The sequence below is a fragment of the Gracilinanus agilis genome, chromosome 4, assembly GCF_016433145.1.
Source record: "Gracilinanus agilis isolate LMUSP501 chromosome 4, AgileGrace, whole genome shotgun sequence".
Taxonomy (NCBI): Eukaryota; Metazoa; Chordata; class Mammalia; order Didelphimorphia; family Didelphidae; genus Gracilinanus; species Gracilinanus agilis.
The window spans coordinates 68,576,117-68,600,632 of NC_058133.1; the positions used below are offsets into that span (position 1 = coordinate 68,576,117).

Here is a 24,516-nt window from a genome sequence, read left to right on the forward strand (position 1 = left end):
AAGGAAGGAAGGAAGGAAGGAAGGAAGGAAGGAAGGAAGGAAGGAAGAAAGGAAGGAAGGAAAGAAGGAAAGGGAAGGAAAGGAAAGGAAAGGAAAGGAAAGGAAAGGAAAGGAAAGGAAAGGAGAAGAGGAAGAAAAGGAGGGAGGGAGTAAGGAAAGAGAATAGGAGAGTCATGAAGAGTCAGCCATGGCTGAGTGACTAAAAAACAATTTGGGAACTTCCTTAGCATCCCAGACTTAAAGGAGCCTAGTCCAACTGGGGAGGCTTGGGATGATGATTCTGCAAGTCAGTCCCTTCATCTTCTTTGACCCAAGAATCCTCCAAATCTAGAACCATGTAGAGTTCTCTGGGAGTAATTAGGAGACATTCCTGGAATCTGGATGGTGACCTAGGTTTGATAACTTTATTGGGCCTAATTAGTTCTCTGAACAGCTAGGTGGCATGGTGGATAGAGTGCTGGGATTGGAAGCAGAAAGACCTGAGTTCAAATTTGGACTCAGGTATTTGCTGTGTGACCTTGGGGAAGTCATGTAATCCTCTTTGCCTCAGCTTCCTCAACTATAAAATGAACTTAAGAAGCATATGACAAACCATTCTAGTGTCTTTGCCAAGAAAACCCCAAAAGAGTACATGAAGAGTTGGACAGGACTGAAAGAACTGAAAAATAGCAACAGCAACTACAAAATTAGTCCTTTGGGACTAGGGCCACTCACTGCCAAAAATTTTCTCTCTGACCTCTGACATTTAGTGTGAGAATTTGAATTCTGATGGGAAACAAGCATCCGACCCAATGGATATTTATCGAGCACTTACTCTACTCCAGGCACTGTGCTAAACACTGTGGGAATACAATCAATAAAAAGAAAGATGGGCCTTGACTTCAAGGAGCAATCTACTGGGGGGAGACCACACACAAATGGAAAAGTGGAAGAGGGAGACCACCTTGTTCTGTGGAGTTAAAACCTAGCAGAGCAGGAGATCCAGACTGTAGTGAGTCCTACAGTCCAATTCCTGCTCTCTCTAAAGGAAGGCTCTATGGGGAGTTTGGTACTCCAACTTCTAGCTCTCCTCAGAGAGGAGACAAGGCTGAGGGAGGTAGTGTCAAGGCTTGAGTTAGTGACATGATGTGAGATTAGAGGTGAGGAGCTTAACCTGGGAGGGACATCTTGTTCCTTAGCACGGAAATCAGGCAGAACAGCAGATGTAGAATGGAGTGAGCATAACTGAAATTATGTGTACTTTATTCCTTCAATAGTTAATTTTTGCCTGAAAAAAATTTTTTGCCATCTAAGTCATGATCTGTAATAGAAAATCTATTGAAAGACAATTTAGTCTTCTCTTTTAAAAAAGCTAATTATTCTTGTTCAGTGGTTAGAGGTCATTTTCCTCTATGATAGTAAATTAAATTACTGTGGAAAAAGTACAAGATAAACTATCCATATTAGTTCTTTGAACCTGATAAGAAACAGCAGAAAATCATGATACCTTTGTCAGTACTTGGACTGTTTTAAGCAATCAGAAAAATTAATTACTCATGAAAACATTTGATTAGCACTTATTATTTTTTCTTGTTTCCCCCATTAATTACAGCTTAATGATAATTTCCTTTTTAATTTAAGGATTTGATGTTTTGAGCAAGGAGTAAGGGAATATAATCACTCACTGGACAAAGCTTGATCCCTTTGGCTATTATTGAAAAGGAAAGTGATTTATGGTCAACCAAAGAAATTTTCCATTTGTGTTTAAAAATGTAAATTTTATATGTGTGCAGCTAGAAAACTGGATTTAGAATTAGGAAGACCTGTGTTCAAATCCTATTTTACTAGCTGTATGACACTGGAACTAAAGCCTTCTAAGCCAATTCTCATCTATAAAATGGAATCAGTAGCAGTAGTATCATTAGCATCACAGCTAGCATTTATATAGCTCTTTAAAATTTGCATAGTGCTGCTATCCCATTTGACCCTCAAAACAACCCAAGAAGGTAGGTACTATTATTATCTCCATTTTACAGAAAAGGAAACTGAGGCTGAGGGAAGTTAAATGACTTGTCGATGGTCACAAAGCTAATAATTTCTGAGGCTACGTTTGAACTCAGGTCAACCTGACTCTAGATCCAATGCTCAGTATCTTTAACAATATTTTGAATAGTCCTCCCTACAAGGATGTTGAAGCTCAAATGAAATAATATATGTGAAGCATTATAAAATTTAAAGCACTCTGTAAATGATACTTAATGTCAAAAGTTGGCGATCCAGTTTCTGAATTTCCATCTTTACGATAAAGTTGACATGTTGCTATGCCCTCAGACAACAAGCCTTCCCTTCCACAAGTTTGGAAAAACTCACACTTTGGCTTAAAATTTTGTTTGCTTAATTTAAATCTCATCAGGATATCTTTTACCTGTTATTTTGTCAAAATTAGTCATGGAACCTAAAAGAGACAATAGAGATCATCTAGTCTAAATTTGTCATTTTGTAGATAAAGAAACAGAGTTCTACAGAGAATCTTGCCAAAGATAATATTGGGAATAAGGAGCAGAATCCAGTTTTAATCCAGGTCCTTGACTATAAAGTTAGTACTTTTCCCCTCAGATTGATAGAGCTTATTTTTATGCTCAAATCTCCTTGCTTGTAATTTTATTAAATTTTATTTTTCTACAGAAAGGGTTTGGATTTTTGCATAACTAACTATAGCTCCATATTAAAATGAAATAATAATAATAAAAAATAAATTAAAAGAGCCGATTGTATCTAGAGAAAGAACTATGGGAGTAGAAACATAGAAGAAAAACAACTACTTGATCACATGGGTCGATGGGGATATGATTGGGGATGTAGACTGTAGTCTAAACAATCACCCTAATGCAAATAGCAATAATATGGAAATAGATCTTGATCAATGACACATGTAAAACCCAGTGGAATTGTGCGTTGGCTATGGGAGGGGGGCGGGTGGAGGAGAGGGAAAGAACATGAATCATATAACTATGGAAAATTTTTCTTAATAAAAAATAAAGAAAAGAAAAAAAATTGGAAAAAAAAAGAGCCGATCATCATAGTTAAGTAGAGGCGCCTTATGTTTTTTAGTAAGTATTTATCATATGCTATCCCAGGAAGGTGTAGTTAGCCCCTTTTCAAATATTAAGAATGAGAGGCAGAAGAAGATTAAATGATTCGCCCAAAATCATTTAGTTTGTCAGTGGCAAAGCTAGAATTCACACTCTCATTGTCTGACTTCCCATCCAGGATTCTTTACACTATGCCATGTCTTTTCAGTGTGATACCTGAAACATTTGTCCTTGATTAATAAACTAAACCCATGAAATTTGATGACAACAACCTATATTCAACAGTTTTTGTGGGGACCATTTAATAGTCTTCTGGTAGCAGAATGGTGCTTGTATAGAATGACAGGCAGTGGATCTATGACCATATTATATTTTTGTGAATCATTGATATGCATGGTGCTAATTAATTTTAAGTTACTTAAAATGTAATGTTTGATTTTAAATTATCTTGATATTTAGAAAAGGCAGGATGCATAATTCTTCCTTGGGGCCAGCAAATCATGTAATGCTACTATAAGATCCAGGTGACTGGATTTGCAAAATAATTTTAGGAAAGCAAGGGAAGAAGATAGAAATCATCCCACAAACTCTCCTTGGATCATCCAAGCAACCAAGGTGGAGTTGGAAGCAACTCCTTCTCAACAAGTTCCCGCCACCCTTTTCATGGACAGCCCTCATGATGCTTGCTCATTTGCCATTCATCATAATTCTCCAGTTGGGTTATTTTTCCCCCTGAAACATGTTAGTCATCACTCGTTTTGAATATTTCTACCCTCTCTCCTCTACCTGCTTTTCCTCCCCTCTCCTCCCCAATTCCCAATTTTCCTCTCCCTTCCCTTCCTCTTTGTTGCATCCTCTCTGAAGTCTCTCCTTCCTCTTAAGGAATAGGAAATGTCACTTTTTATTTCCCCTTCTACTTTCAGTGTTCTGATATGTGTACTTGATTGTAAGTTCTCTTGCAAGTCTGTATGAATTTTGCTGCATACCAGCTTAAAAAGACAGTTTTTGCTCAGCTTTCAGGCTGATGATTAATCTGAGGTTTGACTTTCTCCCTCTCATGCTCCCTGAATCGATTTTATCCCTAGATAGGTTTTGATTTACTCTTAAAATTTAGTAGTGAGATACTTACTGACTGATCCTTTCACCTCTGTGTCAGTATTAAATAAAGTCATGCAATACCTGTATTTTATTTTTGTGATTTGTTTGAAACTTGATGCTGGTAATTATCCAGAAATTAACTTTTGAAGTTTTAGAGAAAATCCAGCACTACACTTTAGTCTTGGCAAAGAACCTAAAAAGAAAGTTAAACAAAAAATATACATTAAGATACTATCAAGGATTTGTAGAAAAATTTTCTGTGGTACAGCTCATGGCTCCTAATTCTTTCTAAAGATCTATTTGAGAGGAATCTGGGGCCCAGCAGCCTTTAGAGTTTTAGAATTTATTTTTCATCAGACAGAAGAAAATAGTGGAGTCATAATACTTTCATTATGTTGTTAATTATTGACTGTTTAGTCTAGTGCCTACCAGTAGTCACTATCCTCTTTTTGGCGGGGAGCACTCCTTTTCTTCTCATCAAAGTCTTGTGGTCCTCCACTTGGGTAAATGAAGAGATGCTGTCATTACTCACGATGGAACCCTTGCCTGGATGGGTGTAGGGGGAGGTTGAGGGCTGATACTAAAGTCTGGGGAAGAGAAGAGAGTAGAGATGAAGCTGAAGGCTGACATTTTTGGAATGAAATTAGGGATCTATATTCCCATTGAACCATTTTGAGGGGTGAGGTGGGAGGGGAGAAGCAAGCAGAGGTGATGAAGGGGGAGAAAATGGTATTGGCAATACCAAGTTAGGGAGCTGCCTGGTTTAAGATCTACTAGAATAACTTATTATATTTTACAAATGAAGAAACTGAGGCCACAAGAAGGGATGTATCTTCCTAAAGTTCATATAGTTAATAATAAATAACTATTAAGTAGAGCCAATACTCAGATCTTTTCATTCCAATGCCAAGGCTCTTTCTACATTACTTCTCCCAGACTATTGGTTGGAAATCCCTGACTTAATGTATTTTGAGTGTATATGCAAAAAAGAAGTACAAAAGTCAAATATTTTGAAGACTTCCCTAGAACACTGACTCTTTCCATATCTTAAGTAATAGTATATTCGTCTTAGCCCAAGAACTTGTAATCCTGACATGTCCTTTAGCTAAAGGTTTTTTGAGGTTATCTTTTGTGGAAACAGATAAACTTCATTTCTCATTCAGGTAGTTATTGAAAAAAAATCTAATTTTGACTGTAACCCAATAACTTTTACATTCCAGAAAAAATGGACCTTCTCTTCTACTACATGAACTAACTCAATTTCCCAACTCTGCTGACTGCCTATGCTGCACACATATTGATGCTTAGTCACCTATGATTCTGAATTATTTTTGCATTGTTTCATTTCTTTCCTAACCCCTAATGATATTACATCCTTCTTCCAAACCGAGCCTGGCACAACCTTCTTTTGTATTCCCCCAGTGTATAACCGAGGACTAGATGCACAGTCGGGATGCAAATGCTCGTGGAACTGAATGTGTGCTAGGGCTGTTTAAAATAATCTTTCATTTGAGAAAACTGTCTAAGCACCTAGATTTGTGCATCTAATTTCAGGGCACAGTAGTTAATGATATTAAGGAATATCTAGTACTCTCTTGAGAGCTTTTCTCCCAGAATTTCCAATAATACAAAATTACTTTTAGACCCAATAGGTAGACTAGAAAGCTAGGAAAGGCTATTGTCAGCGTTCCATAAAAAGCCTGTGCAGGGAGCAAAACTTGAATTTTTAGTGTTGCAATGCTGACCTCTTGTGGAGAAAGTTAATTCGCTATAGTTTGCTTCTCCAATCAGACAAATGTGTCTTTCCTGGAAGATCAAATTGTCTTCCAAGACTCTACCGTGTGTCTGGGAGAAGTTACAAGACATTTTTCTAATACAGTGCTGTGGTCTGAGAATAAAGCCTTTTTGGAGACTTTTTTGGTCATAAATCAACGTTCTGGTATTTTCACAGTATCAAATAACTTAAACTTAGATAATAATTTCCAGTGACAAATTGTTCTTAATAGTCAATAGATTTTCTTTTTCTGCTCCTCCTGCTCCTGCTCCTCCTACTCCTCCTCCTCCTCGTCTTCCTCCTCCTCCTCCTCCTCGTCTTCCTCCTCCTCCTTCTTCCAGATTTCTTCCTAAAACCTTTTGAAACAATTTCATAGTCTCATTTGATCTGATAGCAACCTTTGGTCTAATATATATACTAGGTTTAATTCAGCAAAACCCAGAACTAGCAAAATATTTTGAGGATGCACTTAAAAGGCTAACCACGTCCTCTGTAGTAGCAATTTTTTTTCTTCAACTAAGTCCATACATCTCTCAAATATTTTTAGCTGAAGAAGATAACTGCCTATGATTATATTGTTGTTAATCACAAAATGATGATTCTCTCAGTGGTCACTATCCTATTTTTGGCAGAGAGAACTACTTTTCCTTTCATCAGTCTTGTGATCCACTTGGGTAAATGAAGAAGAGATGCTATCATTACTCACAATGAAATCCTTGCCTGGATAGATATAGGGTGAAGCTAAGCTTCATGTCAAGAGAGATGGGTTCAAATCCCACCCACAACACTTAATAGCTTTATGATCTCGTACAAGCCACTCAGGATCTGAACCTCAAATTTGTAAAATGTAGTAATAGTATTTGTCGTACAGTATTATTGTGGGAATCAGATGAGATTAAGTATGTAAAGAATATTGCAAATCTTAAAATGATTTAATAATTTATAGCCATTATTGCTATTATTAAAAGTATCATCACAGAATAATTGGAAATGACCTTATTTGCCATATAGTAACAGACATATCAAAAAAAAGGATGTTTACCTATACAATTTTATAAAGAAAGGATTATAAAGATAAAAGCTATCTGTAGCTAATATGGAAATCTGTTTTATACAAGTATATATATTTATAATAAAGTTTGGTTTTGGTTTTTCTTGCCTTTTCATGGATTGGGAGAGAGAGAAAAGGAAGAATTTGGGCCAAAGAAAAATGAAATCTATCTTAAAAAGGAATAAGTAGGGGCAGTTAGGTGGCTCAGTAGATTGAGAGCCAGGCGTAGAGTAAGAAGTCCCAGACTCAACTATGGCTTCAGATCCTTCCTGTATAACCCTGGCCAAGTCATGTAATCCAAATTGCTCAGCCCTTAACACTCTTTTGCCTTGGAGTCAATCCTTAGTATAGATTCTAAGGTGGAAGGTAAAGGTTTTTTTTAAAATAAAATAAAAAAAATAGGTTGTTTCAAGATCTACTAGACTCTATTCCTTTTATTTTATTTTGTTCTTAAATTAGCTCTAAATTATATCTCTGTAGTCTCTACCTGTTGTTTTTGGTTCTTCCCCCTCCCCCTCTGCCTTGAGTCCAATGGAACAAAATAGAACCTATCTCCCATATGAATCTTATTGAGATTACAGTTTGCTAAAACTTCCTGATTCAGATCCCTCCCACCCCCTTTTCAGACCAACTTTGCCAGCAAACCATGGTGTTCTCATCTTGTACATGGAAAATTGGTTTCTGAATCCAGGTGACTTTATACTTAACTTCTTTAAATTTCAGTTTATTAGATACATCCTAATGCTTGTAATCTTTCAAGATCTTTTTGGGTCCTAATTCTGTCACCCAGTGAATTCGCTTTCCCTGCCAATTTTTAGTTATCTGCAAATTTGCTGATCATACCCTGAATCATTAACAAGACCTCCTGAATCTTGGTATTCAACCAGTTCTTAATCTATTTTCTCATTATCATCTAATCCATAGCTTTCCATTTTCTTTACAAAAATAATATGAAATACTTTGCCAAAAGCATTTCCCTCATCTACTACTTAAAAAGTATCTTTTTAAAAAGATATACAGTCATGAGGTATAATAAGATTGAGATTTTTTTTCAGTTCCAAGTTTTCTTCCTTATTCCACCCCTTCCTCTACCCATTGAGAAAGCAAGAAATATGATACCCATTATATGTATCAAGTCATTCAATACATTTTCACATTAGCCATGTTGAAAAAAAAAAGCTTCAATCTTCACTAATCATTTATCAGTTAATTCTCCAGAGGTAGATAGCATTTTTATCAGGAGTCCTTTGGGAATTGCCTTAGATCATTGTCTTGATCAGAGTGGTTAAATCTTTCACAATTGATTATTGTTATTATTTTCCTGTTTCTATGTATACTGCTTTTCTGGTTCTGCTCACTTTGCTTTGCATCAACTCATATAAGGCTTCCAAGTTTTTTTTTTAAAGATATCATTTGTCATTTCTTATGAAACAACAATAATTCCATCACAATCATATACCACAACTTGTTATGCTATTTCCCAATTGATAGCTATCCCTTCAGTTTCAAATTCTTTGCCATGACAAAAAGATAGTTTTGTAAATATGGGTCATTTTCACTTTTCTTTTATTTTTTGGGGACATAGTCCTAATAGTAGTATTGTTGGGTCAGTGGGTATTCTGTTTTATAGCCCTCTGGATATACTTATGGTTGGACCAGCCCATAATTCCATCAATTGTGTGTTAGTGTACCTGTTTTTCCAAATCTCCTCCTGTAAATGTAATTTTCTTTTTCTTTCATGTTAGCCAAACTACTAGGTGCTGTTTTTTTTTTCAGGATTGTTTTAATTTGCATTTCTTTAATTACTAGTGATTTAAAGCGATTTTCATGTGATGAGTGCTAGCTTTGATCTCTTCTGAAAACTGCCTCTTTATTTCCTTTGACCATTTATCAAATGTAGAATGACTCTTATTTTTATGTTTGACTCAATTCCCTATGTATTTGAGAAATGAGACCTTTATTAGAGAAATTTACTGTAATTCCTGCCCCCCCACCCAGTTTCCTGCTTTCCTTCTAAATTTGATTGCATTGATTTTTTTGTGGGTGAAAACTTTTAATTGCATATATTTAAATCTATCCTTTTTATGTGATCCTTGCTGTCTCTTGTCTGGTCATAAAATTGTCCCTTATCCATAGAGCTAACAGAAAAATTTCCCCAGATTCTCCTTATTGGCTTATATCACTCTGTAAATGATGTACCCATTTTGAGCTCATCTCGACATATAGTGTGAGATGTTGATCTCTGCCTTTCTGTTGATCTCTGGCAGTTTCTGCCAAACTGCTTTTCACTTTTCCCTATAATTTTTGCCAAATAATGAGTTCTTGTCCCCAAAACTTGGAATTTGGGGTTTATCAAATACCAGTCTTTTACTAATTTGAATTGTGTACTTAATCTATTCTACTGATCTCTACTCTTAGTCAGTACCAGATTATTTTAATAGGTACTCATTTTATAATATTGTTTGAGATCCAGCACTGCCAGGCCACCTTCCTTCAATTTTTTTTCATTGACTCCTTTGATATTCTTGACCTTTTGTTCTGGTAGATGAATTTTGATATCATTAATTCTAGCCCCTGTATAATAATTTTTGGTAGTTTGATATGGCACTGAATAATTAAATTAGGTATAACTCTTGGTTTTAGATTGATACTACTTATTATTTTAAGAAAAATCCATTTATTCCTATTCTTCCTAGTGTATTTAATAGAAATGGGTGCTGTATTTTGTAAAAAAATTATGCATCTATTGATATTATTATGTTTTTGTCATTTTTAGTATTGATATGGTCAGTTATGCTCATAGTTTCCTTAATATTGGAAATATTTCAATGTAGCCCTGTATTCTTAGCATAAATCCTACTTGGTCATAGTGTATGAACTTTGTGATATATTGCTATAATCTTCTTTGTAGAATTTTTATTTAAATTTTTTTGCATCAATATTCATTACGGAAATTGGTTTGCGATTTTCTTTCTCTGTTTTTACTATTTCCGGTTTTGGTATTTGTACCATATTTGTATCATAGAAAAAATTTGGTAGGATTCCTTCACTTTTTTTTTCCAAATAGTTTATATAATATGGGAATTTGTTTTTTAATGTTTGGTACAGTTCACCTTGTAAATCCGTCTATTCCTTGGTTGTGTTTTTTTTTTTTTTTGAAGGGAGCTCATTTAAGGTTAATTCAATGTCTTTTTCTAAAATAGGGTTATTTAAGTTTTCTATTTCCTTTTCTATTCATCTAGGCCCTTTGTATTTTTGTAAATGTTCATCTATTTCATTTTTTGCTCCTAATTTCTTTAATTTCATTGTCATTCATTGTTCATTCATCCTTTCCATTTGGATTCTGGTAATTTGGTTTTATGCTTTTTTTTCTTTTTAATATATTTTGTTTTACAAATAACATGTAATAACAATTTTCCATATAAGTTTTCTGAAGTTATATGATCCAAATTGTTTCCCTCTCTCCGTCCCCTCCCCCTTCCCAGAGATGATGAGCAATTTGATTTGGTATTGTTGTGCAAAACATATTTCCCCATTGTTCCTTTTTATAAGAGAATAGTTATTAACCAAAACTCTAAAATCAAAACCCAAATAAACTAAAATGAAAAATTATATGCATTCTGACTCCAACAGTTCTTTCTCTGATGATGGAGAGCATTCTTTGTCATAAGGCCCTCAGAATTGTCCTGGATCATTGTACTTCTGAGAATAGCTAAGTCTGTCACAATTGATCATTCCATAAAATTGCTTTTACTGTATACAGTATTCTGCTGGTTCTGCTTATTTCACTCTGAGTCAGTTCATGTAGATCTTTCTGGCTCTTTCTGAAATCATCCCATTCATCATTTCTAACAGCACAATACTATTCCATTACCATCATGCATCACAATTTGTTCAGCTGTTCCCCAACTGATGGGCATTCCCTCAATTTCTAATTCTTTGTCACCACAAAAAGAACTGCTGTAATAACTATTTTATGCAAGTAGGTCCTTTCCCTTTTCTGCTTTCTTTTTAAAAAATCAAATTAGCCAATGGTTTATCTATTTTATGTTTACGTTTCCCCCTCATAAAATCATTTCCTAGTTTTATTAATTAGTTCAAAATAGTCTTTAAACTTTCAATTTTATTAATCTCTCCTTTGATGTTCAGGATTTCTATTTTGGTATTTAATTGGAGATTTTTTTTTCAAACCCTTGTACTTCGGTGTATTGTCTCATAGGTGGAAGACTGGTAAGGGTGGGCAATGGGGGTCAAGTGACTTGCCCTGGGTCACACAGCTGGGAAGTGGCTGAGGCCGGGTTTGAACCTAGGACCTCCTGTCTCTAGGCCTGACTCTCACTCCACTGAGCTACCCAGCTGCCCCTAATTGGAGATTTTCAATGTGTTCTTTTTCTAGTTTTTTAATTGTATGCCCAATTCATTGATCTGCTTTTACATATTTTCATGTTTAGAATTTCAAAAGATCTTGTTGCACTGAAATAATGGGGTAAACTTAGTAAGATGAAATTGAATAGTAATAAATTTTAAATCTACCACTTGGGTTCAAAAAAATGAAGTTCATTTTTACAGGCTGGGATAAAGAAGAATAGGTGCCATAAGTCAATAAAGCCAATGTGATCATAGACTTAATTTAGCCAAGTCAGGCCAACAAATGCTTATTAAGTGCTCACTATGTTCAAGGTATCATGTTCTAATTTACAAATGAACTAAGTCCTGGTTAAATGAAGAATAGTGTCCAAAACAGAGGGATTTTAATTCCATTTTATTTTTGTTTTCATTAGCTTACATAGCATATTATCCTCAATTTTAGGTGCCCTTATTTGAGAAAGGGCGCTGGTGAACTGAAGGTTAACAAAAAACAAGAATAGAGAAAGCTCTCCAGTCTATGCCATATTCAGATTGCTTTAAAGAATTAGAGATATTTAACCTAAGTAAAGGTTAGTAAAAATCTAAAAAAATCTTTAAAAATAAGTAAAAATCTAAGAAGAATCTAGAGATAAGAAAATCCCAATATTTGAAAAGTAGCCTTGTGGTTGAGGAATTGGACTTGTTTCACTTGGAGCCAAAGGGTTTAAGTTGGAATGTTGGATTTTGACAACTGCCCCAAAGTAGAATGGATTTTTTTGAGTAGAAAGGGAGTCTCTCTCCCTACCACTGACTAAAAGAGATTCATCGTCAATGGTTGTCCAACACCTTGTCGGGATTGATGTAGATGGAGACTCTGCTCAGGTAGTACAAAGGAGGTTGTACAATTTGTGTCTAAGACAATTCTCTTCTGTCTTTGAGAGTCAATATCAATTCTCTTTTCTCTTTTGCTAGTCCCAGCTGTTACATCTGACAACAAAAGCATTATTCATTCCCCAATTTAGGGGATATGCTTTGATTTCAAGGGGTCTGAAAGAACTTTTGTGCATCCTCAGTCCAACTAGATCATTGGTGCTGACTTATTGTGTCTGCATGCAGCTGTATCTAGCCTGACCCAGTTGTTTTCATCTTCCCTCCATGCTCTGTGTGTGTGTCTGAATTTTCCTTTCTGGGTATCATTCATTTCCTTCTCTGCTGGGTCTCCTATTTCATGAGGACCGCAGGTGACGATGGAGTTTGGCACTTTTGGACACTCCCCTTGTTAGCATTTCCAGCATAGATTCTGACAGCTTCTCAGCAGGGTTTGTCAGCCTTCTCTGAACCCACGGCTGCCTGCATATCAGAGCCAGATTTGGCATCATTCTTCCATCAGTCAACTCACAGCCATCAGCTTTTCTTTGCGGGGGATTGCGGGGGCTCTATTGTTGGCTCACCTCAATCAGCACATTATGAGCTGTACTTTGGAGCAATTATTTAATTTGGGGCAATTAATTATAGGTGTTTCTTGGTACACAATCTTGACTGAATTTTAAAGCAGAAAAATTCTAATGTATTGAGGAAGTATTTCTGCATACACCTGGGCCCTGAGCTTGTCTGTAGGAGGTCTGGATCATTTCACAAAGAGCTTTATCCTTTTGTGACTTGGCACCTTTAAAGCAATCATCTTTTTCTTTCTTTAATCTTCAACTTTTGGAACAGAGAAGCCATGCCCTTGTTTCATTCTCGTCTCTCCTTTGTATACTCTGCTTGCCCCAGAAGTGAAAGACACTCTCAATTCCATTGTAACAAAAGGAAACATTTTATGATTTCCATTTCTGATCAAGGACAATTCTATTTCACATCTAGGTGGTGAAGTTAGATAAGAGCTCTGGGTCCCAAGTCAGGAAGATCTGAGTTCAAATTTAGCCTCAGACATTTACTAGCTGTGTGACAGCTGTGTTGTCATTTAACTTCTGTTTGCCTCAATCGTAAAATAAAGATGATAATAGCCTCTACTTCCCAAGGTGGTAATGAGTTTGAAATAAGATGTAAAGAGCTTTGCAGACCTTAAAGCACTATATAAAATCTAGCTGTCATTGTTGTTATCGTCATCATGTCTGTTGACTAGTACAGTAACTATTTACCAAATGGCTTAATGTCCATAACCACATACTGTAAAATCATCTGCTCCTTATAAATTTAGGGTTCATAACCTGGTGTCTATGATTTCAGTGAGTCTGACAACTTGGATGAGAAAAAAGTTAATTTTTATTTTCACTAACCTCAAACTGAAATCGAGCATTTCCTTTGATTATTTAAAAGCATTATTTTGAGAATGAAACCATAGACTTCATAGACTGCTGGAGGGGTTGATGACTCACTCCCCCACCAAAAGTTAATTTCTGCTTTAGATGAAAACTTGAAGCACTCAACAGAACTCTTTGGTTCTCAAAACCAAACAGAACTCTTTGGTTCTTTGTGTATTCTGTAAGAGTACATCTATGATATTCCCTTCTCTCCATTAAAAACAAATTGTCAGTGCTTGAATGCATGGGTTGAGGTGGACATGATTGAGGATGTGGACTCGAAACTACCACACCAATGCAACTAACAACAATATGGAAATAGGTTTTGATCAATGACACATGCTAAAACCAGTGGAAATGTGTGTTGGCCATGGGTGGGGAGGGGGCGGGGGGTGAAGAGGAAAGTAGGAGCATGAATCATGTAACCATGTTAAAAATGAATATTAATAAATGTTTTAAAAATTGTCAGGAATTACCGATTGCCTAGAAGGGAATATTGTATAGGAAAGGATCTGATCTCTTTTGAGCTTTTGTGAAGTTATACTAAGTAGGATAAAGGAAAGATATTTACATGGAAAAGTAGGTTGAGAGTTATTGATAAGGGATGATGAGGTAAGTGTACTAGAGAACAGGTAGTAGGCACAGCCCTCATCTCCAACTGCCTTCATGATATCTTTTCCTAGCTCTCTTACTGACAATACAAGCTCATGACCATACCAAAGGTCTTAAGCTTTCCCCACAAAACCTCCTGGTTTTACTATTTCTCTCAAAGGCACCATCAATTATTCTATTGCTTTTATTCAAAACATTAGAATTTTCTTTAGCTCTCCCCTCTTCGTTCCTTCTCCTATAGAATGAATGACTGATTACTAGAAATTCTAACCTATTCAATCTGTCCCCTCCTCTATATTCCCATTGCCACACACCCTTACCAGCAGTCATCATTCACATGGACTAATCTAATGCCCTCCTCCTAGAGTATTCTACTTTTACTCTTTTCCCCACTTTAGTATCTCTGAGAAACCAATCTTTGTTATGCATAGAACCTATTTTGTAACACTTCTGTTTAAAAAAAAGACATGAATTTCCTTTTGATACCCAAAGGTATTCAAAGCCCTCCATTGTAGTGTACCACTATAGTTTTCCAACCTTAGTTCTTTGTGTTCTTCCATGTTGTCTTCTTCATGCTCTACAAACTACATTGCTTGTAAAACACCAAGAACTGATTCTTCACAATGGAGTGTTAGGAAGGTGCCCTAGGACTGCTGGGCTAACTTTGACTGTCTCTGTGTTTGTTATTGTTTGATAGGAGCCAGAAATTATAGAGGAAAGATGAGCTTCCTATTTCAACAACCTCCTAAAATGCCTTCCCAGTTCTTTTCTCACCTTTCTTTTCTCTATCATTATGTTTCAGTCAGTCTTGTATTCTTTATGCAAAGATTTGAAATAGGTTGACAAGGAACAAGGCAGACCTCAATGCGTGTCTTTTGTTAACACAAATTTCTTAGAGATATTATTCTTGATATAGTAACCATGCTGTTGCTGGACCTAACATCTTAAAATTAAATAGTGGTTTTCTTCAATAATTATTGTGTATACATATGGACCTTTCATAGATCTGATGAATCAGAGTGTTTGAAATAGGAGGAAAAAAAAGCTAAAGGTTCAACCACAAAATGAATCATCAATCCCTACTATAGCTCCTCTGGATATTGGCATTGCTACTTTTTAGAGATCTCTAGTGACTGAGAATTCATGATACTCTGAAATAACCTGCTCCATTTTTTAACATTGTAAGTTCAAAATTTCCTTTCCTGTGATGTCTACATAATGACCCGTTTTTCTCTTTCTCACCAGCCAAATCAAATCTATTCCACTTTTTAATTTGATGGTTCTTCAAATATGACTCTCAAATTATCTTAATATTTGTGAATTTATGGCCATTGAATTATTCAGGACAATTGTAGATCATCCATGAATTCCTTTATTTTTTAAGTGGATAAGACCCAAACTTTTGCAAAATAATGTTGCAATATTTCTTTTAGCCATTATTAAAGGATATATTCCAAAAAGGAGACTTTCCAAATGCCCATTTAAATATCCCCCAAATTATTTTTAGCATTTTAGTAGAAATATTTCTAAATGGTATACTTTACCATCCTCTTAGATAAGACATGATAGCTGCTACATCAGTGCCCTAAGAAGATACCAATCAGAAGAAGGCCTCCTTTTAGTACACTGAATGACTCTTTTACAGAGGATTGATCTGAAGATGTGGATGAAAATGTCCCAGGAACTATGGAAAGTTCTACTTTGCACCTGAGGGAGAAATAGCTACACAGATGGGATCACTGTTGTAATATAGTGGTGGCCAAAGGAAACTTTTATTATGGTGTAGTAGAAAAAGACAGGTTCACATCTCTGCTCTGACACAAAATGTGTGTCCTTTCTCTGGTCCATAACCTCTCTGAGTCTCAGTTTTTTCATTTGTAAAACAGGAGAACTATTGCAACCCTATTTCACAGGGTAGTTATAAAGAACTTGCATTATAAACTCTCAAGCCCTATGCTGTGAGCTGTTATTATTGACCCAACATTTAATATTTGTTTTAAACTTTTTGGATTTGCTTTTTATATTTCTGTCTCCTCCCTTGTGAACTTTTAAATTCTTACTATCAGTAATATGCTTGCCTTAAAAGGCAAGAGGGACACAGACACCAATATCTGTAATTCTCTCTCCTTCCCATTCTTGTTCTTTTCCAATTTGCTGTGTCCTGGGAAACCACATAACTGTGCTTGTTAGAATTGCATGTGAAATAAAAGCCAGTAGCCCCTGAGTGAGACCAGTTTCTGGTTCTTGATTATGTTCTGAGCACATTGTAGATACTGAATATATGTTTGTTGATTTGAATTTACCTGGTTGGGGATGCCCAAAGGTCTGTGAGCCAGCATTTGATAGTGAAATAGTTTGACTGACATTGACTTAGAAGGTATTGAGCTTAAAAAAAAAAGAAAGAAAGAATGTGCTGGAGAGCTTCCAAGGAAAGTGTAGTCTCCCACGACTTGGGGTGGCCAACCCCAAGCGGAACTACCTGGGGTAACGAAAGAAGAAGGGGGAGACGACAACAAACACGGACACTACGTAGAGAGCATAGTGACAGCTTTATTGCATTCAAACAGGGCTTTTATAGCACAAAACCACAAAGTGTCTCTCAGGGAGTCTGTTTCCCATGTCAGGGAGACTGTTTCCCATCAACAGAAAGACAGGCCTGCCCAGTTGTTGTCAGGTTGTTATTGTAGCAGTGTGTACCGTTCTCCTATCAAGCAAAGCTATCCATGGGAAGCATGTCTTAGTTCAGCCAGAGTTCAACCCGCACCTGCCTCTCATTGCTTCACTATCCAGGGGAAGAGGAGGCCCACCTCACTACAGAAAGAACTTACCGAGAAAGAAAATCCTGAAAAACTCAGTTTGATTATTTATGGCACTTTCAGATTGTCTTGGCTTGGTATAGTCTGTGGCAACACTTTCTGTATTTCTGTGAATGTTCCCTGTCTTTGTGACTTAACCTTAAAATTTCTTCAGACTCCATTTGACTGACTCCAATGTTTAGATCCAGTATGACTTCTCAAACTTCCATTTGGTTTTCCCTAGAAATATTCTGCCTGATTTTAAGATTCTGATCTCACTGAGGAGTCTTTTTTTCCAAGAAAGAATAAAATTTCATTTTAATATCAAGGAAGGAAGAGAAGATGATCTGATATGTTGTTAAAGTTAATTCTCTATTACTTTGACAAATTAAGATCTTTTGGTTAGGCTGTTAAAGAGAAAAGGGAAGAATGTTGGATAGAGCTAATAAAGACACTGTCTCCTTCTGTCAGTCAACATGTATTAGGTACCTACTGTGTGCCATGCACTATGGTAGGTGCTCAGCATAAGAATAAAGTGAAGCTCCCTTCCCTTAAGAAAGTTAAATTTCTTTGGAGGAGAAAATTTATTAAAATTCATACAAAAATTCATACAAAAATAAATACTTGGCCACTTGTAGCTGTAATGCAAGGTAAAAGTAGATGATATAGTTTAAAGATGAGAAGTAATCAGCAATAATCTTTTCCAAAGTTTTTTATTAACTGAAGAATCTAGTTAGGTGCTTCCATTAAGTCCTCCGTGGCAAATGGCAATTTTCATCTCATGAAAAAGAGGATAATCATTTGACTAGAGATTAAAGTTGACATTTATAAATATTTCCTTTTAGTTTTAGGCTTTCCTTCAAATCATTGTGTCATCCTGAGCAAGACTTTTATCATTGAGTAGACTGCTAGAAACAACCAAAGAATATGATAAAGTATGGTAGCCTAGTATAATGATAACAATTTATAGTGTCTGAAATAGATATTTTTATTAAGATCTTCAGTAAACTTTAATGTATATGCATACAGCAGTTTCAATTATTAATTTTGTTATTGCTGTTTCGAGTTTTAGCAAAAATGCAACAAAGATGATAAAAAATAGTAATAGATGTAACAATTGTGTTTAGTCCTCCTTTTCTTTTCTTTTTCAGGGTCTCAACATAATCTTCCATGTAGCTTTGGCACTCTTAAAGGTAAGTCTCTCTTTGTTTTTAAAACTATATGGATTTTACTTACTTGTAAGACATAAATGACCTAATGTGAATTTTATTTTCTAGACCACAAAGTTAAAGAAAAAAAAATCCACTTAAAATCTCAGAATTGTTGTTGTGGTGGTTTGTACTTTAGAACTATTGCTTTATTCATGAATGAATCTTTTCTTTTTCAGGGTCTCAACATAATCTGGGTGGGAAATAGGAGAGTGATGTAGGAAATCCTTGCAAATATATCAGGAGGATAAATATTCCTAAAAGCATTTCTTTTAATGGCAATTGGACCTTGAGAAAAAACAAACCAATAAAATCTGTTGCTTTAAGACAATGCTAGTCTTTTTTAAGCTCTTTCTTGTCAAGATGAAGTCACTACAGCTGATTTGTACATATAATTGAATTATAAAGATGTTTCTGTAGTGTCCTGGATAGCAAGACACCTAATACAGTTCAATTTGAACTTGTTTCCCTGATTGCTGGAATAATTAGGAAACACATTAAAATTTAATTATTATTACTTTGGGGAATTTTATACCAACATAGTCATAAAGTGCTAATATTCTTGCTAAAACAAGACATTTTCTGTGTGGTTAAAGGAAAAAGCCTAAGCAGTTTTTACCCTTCATCATTCTGTTCCTGGAGTGGTGGCTAAGTTCCACAATTGATAGAATTCTAGTTTTTAAGCTAGGGGAAGGGAAGTTGAGATGAATGACTTAACATACTGATTATAAGGAGCTTAGTGGCCAGGTGAGATCTAAAGGAATAAGAAATAAGAAAAGAAAAGAAATAAGATAACTAAAATGTAAATAGAATACTTTCTCATTCCTGCCACCATGGAAGTGTCGATGTTAAGAGTCCTGGAGTATATAATAATTGGCATATATAGCATTTTACAGTATATGTTACATAAACACAGCCCCATGAGTCAAGGTAGGTGATGTATTATTATCTCCATTTCACAGATGAAGAAATGAGCATCATCATGAGCTCAGCATGAGCAAGACATTGGACAGTTAGGTTCTTTGCCCATGGCCAATCCTTACAGCAAGAGTCAACAGTAGGATTCGAATCAAGGAGTTTTCTCCTTGCTAATCCAGCATGCTATTCTCTCTGCCTTGCTTTCTCTTGGGGAGCTCCTACCAAAATGCAGAGCCCTACTTTGGCTAGAGGGTTATGTTCTCATTTTTTCCTCAGGCTGTCTGTGGATTTGCCTTCTTGTGCTTGTAAATACTGGGATTAAATTTATTGAGAAGAGAAGGAGTACACAGTTATTATCCTAGATCTCCCAGAGAAAAGGTAGATATAAGGGGAGGAGCAAGAGTTCAAGTGTGAATACCAGTGTGCTCCATGGGTAGACCATGCATTTAGGGATGTACATCATGTCCAGAGGAAATTATCCTAAGTTAACTTGACTATAGCTATGAATAGGATTCCTAGAGCAAACTTTATCCAGAACAGTTTCTCCCAAATTGCCCACAAATTATGGAATGTTTGAACTGTAATAATAGGGTCATTGATTTAGAGCTGGAAAGAACCTCAGAGATCATTTGGTTTAACCCTCTCATTTTATAGATGAGAAAACTGAGCTCTAGAAGAGTAAAATTATAGACTCAAAGTCATACAGCTTGGAAGTGACACACCTGAGACTTATTTAAGCTCTGTTACTGGGGGTAAGGAAAGTCCCTTGGTCACATTTTCATATACAGGTACTGCGCTGTTTTGTGCTGTTTTTATATTTGGATGGAAATAAATTTCTTGCTAAAGAAAAAAGAAAGTAGGAATGTTGTTTTCTGATAAGAATGGTTGACTTAGAATACTATTGTTTAAAGGCACCTACTTTTTGAAAAGTGCTTGAAAGCTTTCATGTTGGGCGTTGTCAAGTAAGGAAGAATCTGTGGAGAGATGAATAAGAGTGAATCAGCAGAGTAGGTGGCATAAACAATTTGCATCATTTAAGATCTATTAAGTGCCCCTGGATGGATTAGATATATACCTTGCTTACTGAGTTTTCCTTTAAAAGAAAAATAAGAAACCAACAGAACATCAAATTTAATTTTTATTTGTTAGATCATTAAATACTGCAGCCTGATTAACTTCTTAGAGTAACATACTCATTACATATACCCTAATCAATACTTTAGGGAGCTGTGATTGTTCAGTTTATGTAATCTGTTCCCTAATCATATCACAGCACCTTTCATGACATTCTAGATTGTTTAATGAATTGCTGTAATTGAGAACAAAAATAAAGCATCATAATGTGGGAGCTGCTATGCTGGGGATTAACCTGTCCAAACTTGGTTAATCTGATTCTCAGGCAATCTATGGAAAGATATTGGCATGGCCCATTCTCAAAGCCTATCAGCTTGAGAAGACCTGGTGAAGCTTGGGTTCTGCTGCCATAGCCTTTGAGAATATCACCATGTCATCATGAGCAAGAAGACCAATGTCATAGAGGAATTCAAAATGGCAGATTACCAAGTAAGGGAGTCATTTGGTCTTGATCATAGTCACCTCCTATTACACAGATAGACCTTCAAAATGGAAGAGGTTATTTCCAGTGTGAATTTAATAGAAAGAAGAAGAGACAATAACTCTGATGTGTCTGTATAGGAACATAGAAACTTAGATAACTCCCTTTGTATCTTATTCAGTAATTATTGTCTGTATGATCCTGGGTAAGTTGGTTAGCTAAGTCTCCTGGAGATAATACTTACACTACACACTTCATAGAGTTATTGTGAGGAAAGTAATCCATGCCTGCCCTTCAATGATAGCAACATGGCAGCATCCAGAACTAGCTTAAAATCCTCTTTGTAATATTTGAAAGGTCCTGGAAAAATAGAGAGGAACCAAATGATTGGAAAAGGGAATGCTGATTTTGGAGGAAAGCATGCAACCTTTTTTGGCTGGAATGTGCCTGAAGGGAATCAGTGTGAAGTGAATCCAGAAAGGTAGACCAATGCTAGATTGTAAAGAGCTTTAAGTGGGAAACCAAGGAGTTTTGGTTTTGTCTTAGAGGCACTGGGGAGCTACTGAATATTCTTCAGAAGGAGAGTGATATATACCTTTGCTTAATGAATATCAATTTATCAAATGTATAAAGGATGAATTAAAGACTTGGAGCACAGAAAACACTTAGAAAGATATTATAGAGGGCAGTTAGGTGGCTCAGTGGATTGAGAATCAAGCCTAGAGATAGGAGGTCCAGGGTTCTAATCTAGCTTCAGACACTTACTAGCGGTGTGATCCTGGGCAATTTGCTTAAACCCCATTGCCTAGCCCTTATTACTCTTCTGTCTTAGAATGGTATTGATTTAAGATGGGAGTTAAGGGTTGTTTTGGTTTGTTTTTCCAAAAAAGGAGAATATTATTATAGTCATCAAGTGAGCAATGGTAAAGTTTGAACTAAGCTGGTGGCCTTGTCATTGGAGAGAAGGGAATGAATTTGAGAATTTTTGTGTGTGTAGGTATACATATATATATGTACATACATATGCCACACATACATCATTATTTTACTTAGTAATTAAATTGAAAAATCATTTGCTCTTTTTTCCCACTGTCCCATATAAATGTGCATGAATAGAATTCTGTGGGACATTGGTTTATTTATAACCCCAGGAATCATTTGCTTCTTGTAGACTTGGCACTTAATTGCCACAGGCCCTAGTACAGTATTTAATTTGGTTTCATAAAGTTTCTCTCTCTTGGCGCTTCATTTCTTTATATCCCCACTACCCTTCTTGCTCGATAACCCAAATCACATACTTAATCACTTTGGGGATCTCAGCATAAGAGGGAAAAAACTGAGGAGCTGACATTTAGGAAAAGTGATGATTGCTTTGCGGTTACAACTTCCATAGGCCGTGAGTCAGTCTTTCACTCAATTCCAGGAAATTGGGTTTTTACTCACTCAAAAGCCTAAGCCTTTCTTATTTTAGTTCTGCTCTGTTGATTTTATATGCAAGAAAGCATCTATTTTTAAGAAGAGAAGAGCTTCTCCTTCAATCCCCTCCCCTGCTCTACTCCTGACTCTCTGCACTTTTCCACCAAGCCCCAGCAACTTTCTGATCCTGTCCCAGAATCCCTATGCCTTCATTTGATTTCCTCCTGGGAACCTCCATCTGAGAAAGTGCCCAAGCCAGCCAGGCTCATTCCTTCACTCTCCCATCTGGCTTTTCCATTTTTTTTTTGTATTGCCTTCCCCTCACTAGAATGTAAGCACCTTGAGATCAGGGACTGTTTTCCTTATATTTGTGGTCCCCTTCCACTCCCTATCCATCCCCTGCTGGCCAGTGCTCTGGATGCTAAACCTCTGACCTTGACTCGACTCTCCTTGTGCCATAGACACCTAGATGCTCCCAGAGCCTATACTCAAAGCCTTTCCAGGTCAGTAAGATGAGCCAGAGTTTGTGCTTTGTAGGCATAGCCTTTGAGAACTCGGAGTCACTTCCATTCCACAATGAGGACTTCAGTAAAACAAAGTTATATAATCTGCTTGCTCAGTATTTTTTTCTTTTTTTCTTTCTTTTTCTCTTTCTTCCTTTTTTTTTATTTCCACCATCTCAGCATTTATGGTTTAGTGGCTGGCTTTTTAGATGAGTATACGATAGGAAATGAGATGCCCTGATCATCTTTGCTGCACTTTCAGAAAGAAGAAACTTGATTACTTGGGAAAAAAGAACCATGTTGACACTGAAGAATTAATTTTGTGTGGTATTGCTGCCAACATCCTGTAGATTTTGTTTTAGTTAAAACCTACGTGTTTGGACACGAATCCCCCTCTCCTTGGCTAAGCTTTGCCCCCGGGGAACATTCACAATATATTTAACTGTCTTTAACTCAGAAATATAAAAACCCCAACAGAAATCACTGTATACTCTCACAATTTTGACCCCTGGAAAAACTATACCTGTTAGACTGTTTTCACTAGACATTATAATACTTTATCATGTTTTTGTATTCCTTTAAATTCCTTATTCACCCTCCTTCAATGTATTTTTTTAATTATTAGACTTTTATTAATATTCATTTTTAATCTGTTTACATACTTTATGCCCCTACTTTCCCCTTCACCCCCCTGTTCTCCCCCCGCCCATGGCCAACGCACATTTCCACTGGTTGTAAAATATGTCCTTGTTCAGGGTCTATTTCCCATTCATGTCCGCCTCAGCCCATGCATTCAAGCAATTGTTTATCTTATATGTTTCCTGTCCTGCATTTCTTCCTCTGAATGTGGGTAGCATCTTTACCATAAATCTCTCAGAGCTGTCTTGTGTCATTGCAGTGCTGCTGGTACAGGAGCCCATTACATTTGATTTTACCATAGTATATCAGTCTCTGTGTACAATGTTCTTCTGGCTCTGCTCCTTTCGCTCTGCATCACTTCCTGGAGGTCTCTCCAATTTGCATGGAATTCCTCCAGTTTATTATTCCTTTTAGCACAATAGTATTCCATCACCCTCATATACCACAATTTGTTCAGCCATTCCCCAATTGAAGGACATCCCCTCATTTTCCAGTTTTTTGCCACTACAAAAAGCGCAGCTATAAATATTTTCGTACAAGTCTGTTTATCTATGATCTCTTTGGGGTACAAACCCAGCAATGGTATGGCTGGATCAAAGGGCAGGCATTCTTTTATAGCCCTTTGGGCATAGTTCCAAATTGCCAGCCAGAATGGTTGGATCATTTCACAACTCCACCAGCAATGCATTAATGTCCCGATTTTGCCACATCCCCTCCAACATTCATTACTTTCCCCTGCTATCATTTTAGCCAATCTGCTAGGTGTGAGGTGATACCTCAGAGTTGTTTTGATTTGCATTTCTCTAATTATTAGAGATTTGGAACACTTTCTCATGTGCTTATTGATACTTTTGATTTCTTTACCTGAAAATTGCCTATTCATGTCTCTTGCCCATTTATCAATTGGGGAATGGCTTGATTTTTTATACAATTGCTTTAACTTCTTGTATATTTGAGTGATTAGACCCCTGTCAGAGTTTTTCGTTATAAAGATTTTTTCCCAATTTGTTGTTTCCCTTCTGATTTTGACTACATTGTTTTTGTTTGTACAAAAGCTTTTTAGCTTAATATAATCAAAACCATTAAATTTACATTTTGTAATTTTCTCTAGCTCTTGCTTGGTTTTAAAATCTTTCCTTTCCCAGAGATCTGACAAGTATACTATTCTGTGTTCACTTAACTTATTTATAGTTTCCCTCTTTATATTCAAGTCATTCACCCATTCT

The 24,516-nt window shown here is 36.2% G+C and overlaps 1 protein-coding gene across 3 annotated transcripts in view; it reads left to right on the top strand.

Annotated features, from left to right (window-relative positions):
• The window catches only part of RABGAP1L (RAB GTPase activating protein 1 like), a 605,798-nt gene that overhangs the window by 397,306 nt on the left and 183,976 nt on the right, over window positions 1–24,516 (top strand). For all 3 annotated transcript variants that reach the window (XM_044674101.1, XM_044674102.1, XM_044674100.1), the window contains one exon: window positions 18,203–18,244. In XM_044674101.1, the coding sequence (XP_044530036.1) occupies window positions 18,203–18,244 (42 nt within the window). The remainder of the gene's footprint in view (window positions 1–18,202; window positions 18,245–24,516) is intronic.